We start from the raw sequence: 15,273 nt of genomic DNA on the forward strand, positions 1-15,273 counted from the left end.
TCTGATAAACAGAAGCATCCTGATCCAAGGCTTACACCATGTCCTCCTAAGATGACGGCATCTAAAACTTCTGGTCTGTATTGTGTGTTTGCCTCTCTACTAATTATTCATATATGTTACGGATCAGCAATTTATCAATTGTCTTGTTGTACATGTGGTGCTTATGAATTGTATAGTTTAAATTGTCGGGTTTTTTTTTTTTTTTTTTTTTTAGGCATTAGACTTGCTTTGGTTGTCTTGCTCTTTCCTGTGGATCTCTCCTCACTGACCAAAAAAAAAGGAAACACACCCTTCCATCCAGACCTCTCTTTCCTGGGCAATAGTGTGAGCAGAGGAGGCATCCATTGGGACCGTTTTGTCGCATTTTGCTACTATGGAGCACTACTGCAACTTGCAAATATTATTGATACGTATATGAACTGGAGAGCTGTTAGTTTGTTTCCCCTTCACAGTGAATAAATCCTCAAGTTTCACGGCACGCTGAAACAGTTTGACTTTCTGCTACTTCATCTACCTTTTTGATAACAGTGCTTTATTTAACCCCTTAACACCTGGATCAAGATTGGTTTTCTTGTACTGCATTCAGACACCTTTCACCAGCATTTAAACCTCGGAAATCTGAGAATCTTGGTTTGAAAAAGATTTTACATTTTTGAAATTCATATATTGTGTATCTTAAAATATAGCCTGAAAATATCTTGATATTATTTGAAGGTCATATTGCCCAGGGTAATGAGATATTAATCTCATTACCCTACAGTCAACTAAAGCATAAGCAAATAATAAAAAAAATATGACTAATTGCATTGTAAAATAATCACTTATGAGGTAATTTTACTCGCTATTCAAGCTGTATATAAGCAGGGCCAAGCAATAGACTTGAAATCAATATTTGTTTCTTACTATGATAAAGCGTATGTACAACTGATTATCACTACACTGACCTGCACAGTACATCAAGTGAGACGTCAAAATGCAAAGCTATTTATGAAAAATGTTTCATACTTTCTGTTGTCAAAATGAGATATGAATGAATTTGCCGGCTATCATCGATTCTGACAAGAAAACTGTGTATCACAGTGTCACAATAATATCTCGTCCTGATGTCAGATGATTCTGCTGAAAGGTGATAAATGATAATAGTGAGTTATTGCTCAGCTCTATATGTTACAGCGCCATGTCTCCTGTGCTCCATGCCGCAGCATCCTTGCCCTCCCAGTGCAAATGCTGATGGATGTGCTGTGACAACAGACAGCGGCACAGAGCCTGTGCATCATCACCAAACAGCTCCTGACAACAACCCGAGTCGTCCTGTCGAATAGACCGAGATAGCAGAAGACACACTGATCTTTTCAATGTTGTTCCCTTAAAGACGCTGTCGTGTGCCACGCATAACGCTGACACCAACAGAAAGAGCTTGTCTGTTTGCCTCAAGTCTGAGATGGCGAAAATGTTTTGGGCCTCATGGACGATAACGCTGGCGTGCGTCTCTGCATCTCATTGGTCAACGGGGCAGAGTGTGGCATTAGTTGTGAGTGTGAGGTGTGTTTACAATGAGCCAGGGGAAGATGCTGTCACCCTATTGGACGTCACAGTTTCTTCACTGTCTACACAATCCTGCGGCACCTACACACTTAAAATATGTCGGAACATCGCCATAAATATTTCACCAAAATGCAGATGCTGCATGCTACGATAAACACGTTCACAACCAAACACAATCACACAGAGAGAGCACTTCCCCTTCTTTAAATATTCAAAAAGGGCCTCAATATACATAAATAATAATAATAATGTGTTTATGTACTAGATGTACTTTGAGGGGGAATTAAATATTAAGTGGCACTTTAAGAGGGGCATCGGGCCTGCTGTTGACATGCCTTAATGAAGTGAAGACAGGTGCGAAAGGGAGGGCTGGCCTACCTGGTGCTGCTGGAGATGCAGCAGGTCAGCTGCAGTCACCTCCACGGACGGCGTGGCGCTCTTGGGTCGTCCATCCCTTGACCCGCCCTCCACGTTGGCTCCTCCATTCTGGTTGGCTGGTCCGTTGCTCGTCGCCTCCGTCCCAGATTCTTGCATCATGACTTAAAAACCTGAGAGAAGACACAGAAAGAAAACAGGGACAGAGACGGAGAGGAACAGCTGTTAAAACACACAGCAATGAGGTCGCATTTCAACTCTGGGCCAAACTATAAACATCTGTCATATCCTTCCCACACAATTTCACTTTTATTGCAGGTTTCCCTGTTGGTTTGTGCTTCCCTGTGTCTTGTTTGTTTGCTTGTAGCATATGCAATGAGGCAAACACACATGCACGCGCTCCCACAGACCGCTTTCTCCGCAGTATAATGAACTGCTCCTTTGTTTTGTCTTTTCCGGTGCAGATCCTTTGCAGATGACAAGTCCATACTGGGCTAAAGGAGAAGGAGCGGGACCGGGTTTTTGTTTGTGTTATAGGGCATATGCAGGGGTGCGGTGGAGGGGTTGGGGTCCATCCGAGAGGAACCCAACCTGAGTTGAGGGAGAGCAGAGGAGCCCAAGAAAACACTGAGCCTCCAAAACAAAACACTTTCTATGGAAATGGATATATTTACTTGCATGGCTCCCAGAAGAACCACTGCAGAATAGCTTTTTAATGGGAAACAGGGCGACTGTGTGAGGCCTGCCAAAGGATCTCCATGAGAAACATCCAATCTGAGGCCGAGCGAAAACAGTCAAATCCTTCAGGGGTGCTCAATTAACACCAAAATACAGGTCTGAATATAAATAAACCGCTTTGAGTTGTTAGAAAAAAACTCATCTTTCATACCTTAAAGGGATACTTCACCAATTTTCAACCAGCTTTGAATAAAAACAATTGTAGTATGTGTAGATGAACTGTAGTAAACTTTCCTCAGTCCAACCACTGCCTTAATATCCCTCCACAACACCACCAAACGATGTAAAACACGTCATTTGGCGGTGTTTCACTGGTTCTTGGGCTGTTGCTCAAAATACAGGCTGTACTTCAACATGGACACAAAGAGTATTCAGCTCATCAAAAGACAGACCCGCCCCTCTCTCTGTCGAACCGAAATCAGATCAGATGCCTTTTTCTCTCCTAAAATGTTTTCAGAAACATATATGAATGCCATATTTGGCCGTAATAGTGAGATTTTATGAACAGGAAGTGGGCACTATACTGCTTCCTGCACATTGGCAATGGAGGCCAAAAAACTTTGATCAAACAGTAAAACTAAGTTGCACTAATCAAATATAAACCAAGATTCTGTTACTGAGTCGCATATTTCTTGCCTAAAATGTTTTCAGACACATATTTTAGCTTATCGTAACACGAGATCCAGCCGGCCGCCATGGTCCCACGGACCAGTCCAAATTACGTCACCTAGGTTGCTGCATTCTGGTAGTTGTAGGTTTTCTACCTCTTTAGCAAAAGCACCCTTTTTTCTGTTTTCTCTGTTTCTGACTCAAAACTGAAAAGAATAACATATAAAAACTGGTAGTTTTATGTATGGTCGCATGCTTTTGACTTCAAAATATGACAGCAGTAATTTGTGTGAACACACAGCTATTTGCTTACATTTTACAACCTCTGTTCTGCTTTTGGATACACAAAAGCCAGACAGACATGATGCCCCCCTCTACCCCCCCTCCGTCTCTCTGGGGAAAAGTGCCAGTGACGCTGGTGCATTTCTGTGCCCGTATTCCTCAAATCAGTGGAATGATTTACAGCTATTGTGCGCTGGTCGCGGGCCTCAGTTGCGCAACGCGTCTAGCCCCCCAATTCCAGGGCGGTTAATGAAGCTGACCAAGTCAGGCAGAAGCAAATTAACTTGGCTGATTAATTATTTATATGAAGCAGAATAAATGCCTTTAAAACACTGGGCCTCATCATGAAAGAAGGTGAAAATGGAACTAAATGCAGATTTATGGTGTTGCGTTTAAAGCGTGTAATAGGGGGGCCAGTGCCGGTTAATATGTGCTCAACTACACGGGGCGCAGAGTGTCTCCAGAGGTCCAAATCTAAACAAGATGCAGACACACACCCAGACACCGTGGGGACACACACTCAGGCTGACAGATAGGAAATTGCGGTTGACAACTTGTCACATAGGAATATTTACAGAGTATAGGTGAGATAATAATCTGGATGTGGGATTATTAAAAAATAAACAGCACTCTAAGCAGCTCTGCTCTTTCAAATTCTGCATCATCAGTAGCAGTTTTGGGGCTCCGCTGAACTAAAACAGCACCAGAACAAAAAAATCCAAAGTTCACTCTGGTTTCTTCTGCTGTAGAAGCCCTCCATGCAAGAAGCATATCCGAGTGAGTCATCTGACACTGTGGCCTGTGCCGGTTCAGTTGTGTGTCACAACGCCCCCACACTCAGGGGCCTGTCTGAGCAGCTCGGGCCCGGCCTACAGGCCCCGTTCTCTGGGCCAGGACTAGAGCCGGCCCCCCTCTCCCTCCAGACAGATGTTGACCCGGCTCACCCCTCCAGTCTGGCACGGCCTCCCTCCATAATGGGATTTTCTAAACAAGGAGTGAGCAAAGAGGAATACTGCGGGATGGGACGCAGCCAGCCACAACTCCATCTACAGGCCCTTGCTCGCACCAACTCCCCTTCTGAGACACCAATTAGAAACACACATTCTCAGGCGAAATTAAATGCCATTTGAAATAAACCATGGGCTGACGTTATTCACCCCCACTTATTTTTCAAATAAAAGACATTTTTCCACATGCGGGGGGAAAAAAAAGAAGGGCCTGCTTTCTTTTCTTTTTTCCAAAGCTAAATAAAAGGGGGGAAAGTAATAGCTATTATACATGCACTGTCATTCCATGCAAAATTTTCATAATTATAACGGAAAGGCGTAAATTTCCAAATGCATGGCATCTCCAAAAGTAATCAAGAGAATGAGCCGCAGGGCTATTTTAATGTATGCAAAACTAGTGACCCACAATAAAGGAGAGAAAGGCTACAATGAATGCAAAGTAATGCGCGCATGCTTGGAACCGGCACTGATGAGGGGATGGCTAAAATTAACACCCAATTAATTTTCGAATTGACAAACAAATGAAACCCATAAATCTACTTTCTCATTACTTTCACCACAGAATAATTCAAAGCTGCAATATCATGAGCGGAGAAAAAAAAATTGGAGAAAAAAAAAGAAAATGGAAAATGGGCATTATCCATCATAAATATCAAGAAGATAGGAAAGAGCCTTATTAGAGAGTTGTGCTGATAACAGTGTTAATCTGTGAAGCACTGAGGCAGGGACGCCATCATCAGCTGGGGCCCGGGCAACTCGGACCACGTGACTTGGCCCCGCCGTGTGTTTATCTATCTATTTATTTTCACTTTGCTCAGGGGATAGCCTCGTCTGCGATGACTCAAAAAGCTCCAAGTTTTTCCATCCGTTCCATTTATACAGGACAAATTCAGCTATAATTATGGGTCAAATGTCCTGCTAAAAGGGGGTCAGTTACTGGGGTTAAAGGCATATGCATTCATGCTCCAAATATAATACAAAACACAACAGGACACATGAGGAAAAAAATCTCATTATTAATGGAGCAGCTTTCTTTCTAAAATATAAAAAAGAAATCATGGAAATTCCAGGAGATGAAAACAAGTCAACAACAGTTCGTACAAGGAGAACCGGCTGTGCTGTTGATTATTAGATGCCTTGCCTGTTCTTCAGGGGGAGTAGTTGCTTGCAAAACAAAACAAGTGTTTGGAACAAACACTGGATAATAAAAAAAGGTCAGAGTTTCTGTTTGTTTACAGTCTGTTTTGTTTTCCCAGCCTCAAATATGGGGAGTACAGTACAAACAAGAGTCACATGTGTCTCCCACCTGACCAGACAGGTTGAAGGTTAAGAACAGCCGGCAGCCAGAGCTCATCAGCCCTGCCCCCTCCTCCTCCTCCTCCTGCTCCTCCTCGCTGGAAATCTAATGCCTGTCCCCCTGTCATGCTTGCCTGGAATTCAACAGCTCAAACAAGTCAGCAGTCGATTCAAGGTAGGGTCGGCCTTGCGCAGCTGTGCTCTGACCCTTCGCCATGTTCTGTTTTTCTTTAATGCTCATGACAGTAAAGCCTCGGCGGCCACCTGCTTCGATTCGCAGAGTTCTCACACGGCCCTTGTTTACACAAGCACACAACAAAAGCACAACATTTCTTGGGTGGGAGATAAAGACAAACCGAGGAGGAGACAATGGGGAGAGGTTCAATTTAGTGCTGTTTAGGTTCGGCTTGGTTGCTAGACTAGACAACACAACATCAGCCTGTACCAAAGGTGTAGCAATAGAGTGCTTCTCAAGGATTCTTAACAGGCTTGTGTTGTGTTTTGGCTCCTAAAAGGAGAAACACAAGCTGTACCTAAAAGAGGTATTTCACCGATACAAAATGCTGCTCACATAAAACTAGGCTGTCTATGCAGTAGAAAGATACACACATATATATATATATATATATATATATATATATTGATAAAGGTGTAATGTGACAGGAGAAAAAAGACTGTGGCATTCACTTTTGCTCAAGAGGTAGAAAAACTACCACTACCAGAATGCACTGCGCTATAACGGACCAATACAAGCTCCCGCTGGTGGGTGATGTAGCGCAAACTTGTTCGTTTGACACAATCATGGCCGGCTGGTACCCGCTTCCTGTTCACAAACTCTCGTTATTACATCTAATCAGGGTATTAAAATATCTTTTAATGGCAGTCTAGTAACAAAATATTAATTTATATTTGATCACAGTTCAGTGGGTCTGTCTCTTGATCTGCTTCTTTACGCTTTTACTCCTTTTCCACCAAATGAGTTCTGGTTCTTGAATTGGTATTGTTCGGGATTCTTGGAACCCTGAGAACCAGCTTGTATTTTCACCAGTTTTGCTTGGAATCAAGGATGTGTCATGAATTGAGGACATTACACAACAGAAATAAACAACAGAGGTAAAATTGTAGGTTATATTGATTACCTGCAAACTCTTTATCTGTTTTTAAAGAAACTTGTTTTTTACCCAAAAAACAAGGATGGACTAACTATGATTATGATTTCTCACTTGACTTCTTAATTGTTGCCACTTCAATCCTCTTTAAAACCTGTAGGATACGAAACACCCACTGCTTTAAGGATTTATTTTGACCAAACCAGAGCTGGTTATTGTTGAAATACTGGACTTACTGACTAGATTACTAGCATGAGTAACCAAGACGGTTTGGGTGAGTTTTATATTGTTTTAATGAAGTGTGTTTTACAATGGGTTAACAAAGCAATTAAGTCTCATCAGTCTTGTGTGACCAAGAGAAAGTTTAGGTCAAAAGTTGTAATAGGTGAGAGACTACGGCTTTTCTTAACATTTTGTGCATTTCTTTTGTGTATTTATTAGTCTGAAAAAACAGAATACGAAAATGTGAAAGTAGAGTTGTGTGGCTGGAGGGCAGTGGGTCATATAGACAGATTAAATATATATTTACATTTACACTTATACTACCAATACTGTTTGGTTACAAAGCTGGTCGAAAACTGGCGAAATATCCCTTCAAATAATCCACTAACATAGCCCTAATCACTGACAACTCTAATATACAGAAAACTGGGCAAAATCCCAATAACTTTCCAAACTGTACTCCCACATCCCTCCACATGTTATCTTGGCCTTCTGCAAACCAGAACCACCTCCATCAAAAGGACTCAATCTGGACTCACTTGCCGCTCCGACTGCGATTGTCAGTCCGTCCTCCGCTGAAAGGAGCTAACGGCGGGGATGACATTCTGCCAAAGGAGACTTCACAGTCAGACCAAACAGCCGTGTAATCTTGTCAGCCACTTCAACCAAGTCACAGATAAGCAAAGCATATCTCCAGACTACTGTGACAATATAGTACGAACATACACCCCACCCCCTGTTAGTAATACCTCCATCATAAACCCCAACATCCTTGCACCACACGAGTCACAGATCTGTCCAACTTCTTCCCAGACCTTGTGCGGGACAAAGCAGACCACTCATGCTGGCAAACAAAGCAGCTGTTTGTTTAATAAGTGATTGCTGCCATGGCTACAGTAAACAGGAGGAGCAGGGGTTTGTGTTTATGAACAAACACATCTCCTTGCAGGAGCCATTTAATATTAACCAGGTGGAATGATCAGCCGATTTCCTAGGTGACACTCGGGGCAGGCACAGTGTAAACAGGTTGTGGGAGGGGAGGGGAAGGGGGGCCAGGCTTTAGGGAATCAAGGTCGATGCAAAAGGCGGCTCGGGCTAGAATAAACAGCGAGGCAGAAGTCAAGATAAACAAAAAGTCATTCTTCTGACATCTGAAGACGCATTAGGCTGGTGCGTCGCAGCTGCTAGCGAGCACACAGTGAATGAGAACAAGATGGGGCGGGCGGCCCCGGCGAGGTGGTGGTCTCCTATGGAAACACGTCATTGTCAAGCAAAGCAAGCGTTTCTTCCAGACCCAACAAACAGTGGCTCTACACAACAGCGCAGCAAGGAACTTGTAAAAACATGTTAAACATTTACCTTGTTCAATTATTCAGTAACTGGGTTTGTGGAAATAACAAAGGATGTCGAGAGAGAGCTGGCACTCACAACATCAGGGTACGGAGTGGAAAAACAACAACAACAAAAAGGGAATTGTGTGGAATTGAACAGACGAAGATGTTATCTATTTCAAATCAAAGTGCATGGCTTTGATTACTTGATTTATGTGTAATTTTAACAAATCATAAGTTAGTCCATCTGCTGTATCAAACACTTCATCAGCCAAAAATAAGTTGTGATTACAAAAGACCTTTACCATGCATTTTTCATGAATGCAGTAACTTGCCATCTGCTGAACTGAAGCCATCTAATAAGGCTTCACTACCCAGAATCCATAGTTTCTGGTCTACACTTCGCCTACTGATTTAATTTATCCCATATATTTTATTATAATCATTTTTATTTACAACTTACAAGAACTACAAAGAAATTTGTTACATACATTATCTCCACAGCGCTGTGTCAGCACTGTAGAAAGGTGTGGAATCACTGATGATCTCTCTGGCACAGGGGAAAAAATAATTTGGTTTATTTTTGTTTCTTTGAAGCAAACAGAATCGTCTTGACTCTTTCCCAAGTGTCAGGGGTGATCTTGTAGTTGCATAACACCTATATGTGGGGAGGTGAGCAATAAAATGGTCTTTGCAAAATAAAAGTGCTACATAAACATTAACAATCCTGTGTCTGTGTGGTTCAACATTTAGTGATAAAAAAGACAAACAAAATTTGATAATCTGTCCAAGAGGTGAAACCTGTTGTACTTTAGCTCCAGAGAAACTAAATGAACCTGTTAAAAACACAAATGATTTGCTGACTGTATGTGGCAATGTACATAGAAAATGGATAACACTGGGCATCAGAATCCTGCAAGATGAAATCAAGGCTTTTTCAAGATGCTTTCACGAGTTGCTTTATCTGTTGCAAGATCCAAATCTTTGTCAAAATGTGCCATTTTCAGTTTGTGAGTTGTTAGCTCGGAGGTAGCTGTTTTCTGTAGTGAAGGAGATTTGGAAACAGTAAGCAGATAGCGAAAGGTAAGCGAGATTATCAGATGAAATCAGTCGCCCAACTGCAGGCTTTAACCCTTTGAAACCTGGATCAACATCAGTTGCTGTGTTAAGACAACTTTTACAAGCTATTTAAATCGTTGAATGCTGAGCATATTGGTTTGATTTTTTTTTTCTTCCAAAAACATGAGAAAGAAAGTAATGAGCAATCTGGCATGAGATGTCCTGCATATTGCATAGTAGATTTAGAATTTGTTTTAAAAAAATGCTAGGGGGAAAATGTATTTATTTCTTTTTAATTAAATTACATATTTAAAATTATTTCACAGAATTATTTAAATTTCTTGAAGCATTTTTTCAGGTCAGTTCCCTGTTTTTATTTCATTATTTGCTTTAACTTTCCCCTTTTTATTTACTTTTTGTTGAGTTTTTTTTGTTGTTGTTTTTTTTTGGGGGGGGGGGGTATTTTCCTGTATTTTTAATATTATTTATTATTTTTTTACTAATTTTTGGATCATGTCTTCTTAAGTCACTCTTTGCCCTATGACCATAATTTTGAGAGAAATGACATCAACTTGCCTAAGTTTAAAAGATTTAAGACGTGCACAGTCACATCTGGTAAGTCAGACTCCTAAAAAAAACAAAACAAACATAAATTAACTTAACTTAGATAACAAACAACAATAATAAATAAACAATAAGAGTACAGTATGTGCAGATATGTGTCTTCATTTTTTGTGCCCTAACCTTCACCTTACTTTAAATGCTCTCCACATACACTCCGCTCTATCATTTCCCGTATGTTTCACTTTTTGAGTGTCAACTTTTTTGTCAATTTTAGCACCACTCTGAGTGGCAACCCTGGTTTGCTGCCTATAGGAAGATCCACCAAGCACGCAAGGACAGCATAAGATATGTGAACGGGTGCCAAACACATATTTATAACATATTGAGACAGCTGTGATAGGATTCTCAAGCATAAAATCTAGATCCAAATCTTTAACAACACCATGAGCAGAGGGAAGGGACTCAGCATCTTATGTGAAAATCAACCCTTTATCACGCTACAAGCTCAGGCAAATTAACAATAAGAAGGGTACCAGAGACTCTGGTGGTGAAGCTGAGTAGATCCATAATTTCAGAAAATACACAAACCAGTTTGTCTCCTTTGCACGGAGCAGCGAGAAACACCTCGGTGTAAAGGCCTGCTGTGCACAGACAATGACAGAATGTGCCAAAGTAAGGCAGGCCATGGTATTTTTAGTACAGCTAGGGCCGATAGAGACTAAGTAAATAGAGAAGTCTAATGAGTTTAAATCTGGTTGTACATGAATGGAATAGTAATTCTGGGATGTGGAGCCTCTTTTAGGAGTGGTTCGCCACACATTTTCTCTGCGACTCTCCTTCATTTGACTTTGATAATCTCGCTCACATGTGGCTCATGCCCATTAACACTGCAGCGTGAGGACAGACACCAGGAGACGCGGGGCCTCTTTTTTTTCTGACCACGGGCTCAATGCGCAGCATGAAGGCAGGCATCACTTCCCTCCAGCTCATCTTACCAATTAGACCCGTCAAACATGCATACCCAAAGAAAAACACAACTTCAATCTATTGGCATCCTGTGGGATCTGCAAAAGCACTTATTGTTTTAACATTACTTAAAGTGTGTCATATATTTTTAATCATTTTTACTGGAATTCATGTAAGGGCTGTTCCCGCGGGGTATGGGAATGCGAATTTGCGGAGGGTAAATGTGTCAGATGCATTTTCCTTGGGAAAACCAAGGTTAGCCTTAACGAACTTGTCTAATTAATACCGCGCACCTACGCAAAGAAAGGACAATATTATTAGAGCCGCTGTCAACTCACTGGAGTGCACACTTCCTCTGTGAGCTGACAACATGTAACCTCGTCAGTTTTGGGGAAAAGCTTTGCACTTGTGTTAAATCATCAAGACAGACTTGTGGTAAACCGCCGCTCTACACACAAAGTAAGCCGCTAATTACTGTTGAGTAAGTCATCAAGTGTGCTAGATGCATTTATTATGATTCCTTCTCTCAGTACCATAAAAACTGGAAGAATCTGTGAGGTCTGGTCTAACTTCTGCTACTTAAATGATTCCTCACAGTGTTAAATATTATCTACACACACAAACACATCACAGGTGGAGGTCCCCAACCTCTTTTGTTTAGAGTTACTCAAACAGAGATTAAGTTAAGCTACTGATTTTTCAGATGCAATCATTAACCTTTACACACAAGTAATACTATGAAAGTGCAATGGCTATTTAATTCCAGTAGCATCTCACTGATAACTGTCAGTAATAAGCTTCAAATTTATGCCTACAATACACTAAAACTTTGAAAATACATTTCAAAGAAATTCTAACATGCACTCACATCAAAAGATTTTAAGTTTTTATTCACACACTGTAAGATTTTGCAGACTTGGGATCTTTCAGGGTCACTATTTGCAAAACTACATTTCTTTTCAGATTAATTCCCAACCCTGCTCCTGGTGGAAAACATTACACCCATCTCGCTTTAAGAAATATGGCATATTAACAATTCCTTATGTGTCTGCAAAAACAAATAACTCCAGAAACACAAGATAAAAGGAATCATGTTGACAGTATTCTTGTAAATTTGGCATTAATGTAAATTATAAGGATAAACTGTATTTGTGTACAAACTTTTCATTTTGAATTTTGTCACCTCAACTGGTTAACAGCCTCTATTAGTTAGCTGCACAACTTTAATTAAAGGAGGACATGGAAAACGAGAGGCGACCTGTTTCAAAAATGAAGATTTCTCACTAAAATAAGTGCTGGTTGGAGGATCAGATACAAGCTCAAGACTCTTGTTCACGCTACAGTTCTAACACTTTTGTTCTTTTTTTAAACAGTATAAAGAATCAAGGCCTGTCCACATTTTTGCGCCTCCCCAGAGTGTCATGTTACTATTTTCCTGGTTTGCTGTTTCCTGTTTGGTGCTGGAGTCAGAAAAGTATTAGTTGTTGACAATGTTAATGTCTTTGACTTCAGTTTTTGCATGAGCCTAGAATATAAACTTACTATAATATTGAACATGTTTGACTTTGTGGAACGTCAAGACAAGAAAAAAAGACTGACTTAAGACAGCTCTGACTGAGTTTTATAACCACCTTACATCAAATGATTGAGATCATGGGAGTGTGCACTAACTGAGGAAAAACTTTCATGACTTAATATTAACATCAGAATTTTTTCTGTGGCAGTAAAATTACTTGAGAAGTCATTTGGTTTAAGGTCGGCATAGGTGTCTGTGGCACATACACAATTTGCTATTAGGGCCCTGACACATCAAGCTGAAAGTAAGCTGTTGGTCAATGTCAGGACGTCGGTAAGCAACTGTAGCCCTACTTTTTGTGGCATTTCCTGGACTGTTAGCACTATGTTGGCCCTTATCTCCTATTTTTTAGCCAATGTAGCATGTTTAATCCATGTGAAAGTCAATGGAGCCTGTTGGACGTGAGGTAAGCAAAAAAACGGCTAAAGTCAAGGGGACCTGAGATCGAAACATTCAGTCATTGATTGGCCGTAACTGCTTATCCTCTTAAGGGTCGAGTGGGGGGGTGGAGCCTATACCAGCTGTCATTGGGCGAGAGGCAGGGTACACCCTGACCAGGTTGCCAGACTATCACAGAGCTGACACATAGAGACAAACAACCATTCACACTCACATTCACACTTAAAGGCAATTGAGAGTCACCAATTAACCTGGAGCTGAGCCGGAGCGCCCCAGGAAAATCTGCTGACACAGGGACAAAATGAAAACTCTGGACAGAAGAGCCCCCCCCAACCTAGAGGCTGAACTTATTAATCCTAACAATTTTACCACCAAACTACTGGGAATAATTAAGTTGTTATATTGAACAATTTTTTTAAGCTCTTTGAGCTTTTCAGCGAAAACTGTTTTTATTTTCTTGTGTTATTGTTAGCTAGCGCACGGTAGAAACCACTTGTTCTTTCAGCATCGAGTTGTGTTGTTCATGTGCTAACTGGCGTCTTGAATCTGTCCTGTCGTTCTTCCAGTTTTCAGTTTTTGATTGATAGATACAGACAAAAGTGGCCTGCTAGTAAAAAGAGTTAATTTCTCTCACTCAGAAACGGAATGTTTGTGCTATAAGCCGTTGGCTGTTGTTTCTGTGGTTTGCTCAGGTGAAACATTTTGGTCGAGACACAGGCAACGCGAGGAGAGGCAGGCAGACGGTTTGGTGTGTCTGGGCTTTCACACAACAGCCAGTTTGCTATAAGTCATCTGATTCACCGCCACTGGTGTGGGAGTGGTCTTACCCAGCTGACCCCTCTTGCTGAGTCTAAAGAAGCAATCTATCCTCGATATGGTAACGGTGGTCGTTTCAGCCTCAGAAGAATGTTATTATTCTAAAAGCCCCAGCATCCCAGAGAGAGCACAGAGAGGGTTAAAAAGGATGGGAGTTTGTGCCTTCCATTAAGCAGTTAAACTGAAGATAAAGGGGTGAAGGGCTAAATACCAAAAGACCTTACATGAATTTCAGCGTTTTAATGAAATCAGGTTTTAACAACTCTTTCTTTTTTTTTTCTTCTTCTTTTTTGGTTAAATACAGCCCATGTCAGGAGGATGCGTCCCACTCATAAAGCAGCACAATGACAATGTACAGTGGCACTAATACAAGGACATAGTTCATCATGACATTTTCTGCAATTCCCAACTGATTAGGGTCATTATGTTGGAGGCCTGATTTATGTTGTCATTTCCTCTCACCGATCCTGCATCAATGAATCTTAATGAATTGGTAAATAAGGGTGAAGATTACACTGTGTGACACTGCAACATTTCTCACCCTCAACGGCCGAGATTTATGTAGCCAATTAGAGACTAACAGAGAAAATTGGCTGGCAGAAAAATAATATTCTTTATGGTCCAAAATGGAGGAGCATTCTCAGTGAAGGGCAATTGTATTGTCTGTGTTAAAGTCCATAAACCACCCTCTTAGCCCACCTTCAAAAGGGGTGTCAGACTCTGCTTGTGAGCAGGAGGATGTGAAGGCAGGTTTGGCCCATTGTGAGGTTGTCTGCTGAGCCCTGCGGTGAGCCAAAGTCCTTAACATTCACCACCGCCTATCCCACGTGTTTGATCAGCATAAATACAAGCCTGTATGACAAACATGTTTACCTTCTCACCGCAAACATCAGACAATCAGACGCCACGAGGTGCTGCTTCTCTAATGAAGACACGGGAGCTTTTTATCAAGGCCGAGCCGTGTCCCCTCTCTCTGAAATATGTCTCTTTCATACACACATCAAAAAGGCATTTGTACAAAGAAAAGCCAAATTATTTGCTCTAAACATACAATAAGGCAATATTTTTCAATTAGTTTTTGTGAGAGGGAAAACGTGTTGGTTAAAAATAAAAAAAAAATCCAAATGCCCTTCATCTTTTTTTCAAAGGCGGAATATCAAAATACAATCACCTCTTTGAAGAAATCTCTGATCAACACGTATATACAATATGATTAGGGGCTCTTTAACTATTCCTGGGTACATCGTTATCACAGCCGTGACGGTATTTATTTCTCACATGCAGATTAGGGAATGTTGAAGATGATTATGGCCAGGGACAAAACTGTTTTTTGTGTATCAATACAAGGCACGGGGGGAAAAAAAGCTTGCCTGCTTATT

At 41.1% G+C, this 15,273-nt stretch overlaps 1 protein-coding gene across 13 annotated transcripts in view; it reads right to left on the reverse strand.

Annotated features, from left to right (window-relative positions):
* Nucleotides 1–15,273, reverse strand: part of foxp1b (forkhead box P1b) — a 206,456-nt gene that overhangs the window by 105,520 nt on the left and 85,663 nt on the right. For all 13 annotated transcript variants that reach the window (XR_015777714.1, XM_088083576.1, XM_088083551.1 and 10 more), the window contains one exon: nt 1,924–2,093. Coding sequence is in view for 12 of the 13 variants with exons in the window: in XM_088083576.1 (XP_087939702.1) it covers nt 1,924–2,082 (159 nt within the window). In the remaining variant the exon portion in view is untranslated. The remainder of the gene's footprint in view (nt 1–1,923; nt 2,094–15,273) is intronic.

The sequence above is a fragment of the Plectropomus leopardus genome, chromosome 2 (assembly GCF_026936395.1).
Source record: "Plectropomus leopardus strain MGB_pleo_1.0 chromosome 2, ASM2693639v1, whole genome shotgun sequence".
NCBI lineage: Eukaryota > Metazoa > Chordata > Actinopteri > Perciformes > Serranidae > Plectropomus > Plectropomus leopardus.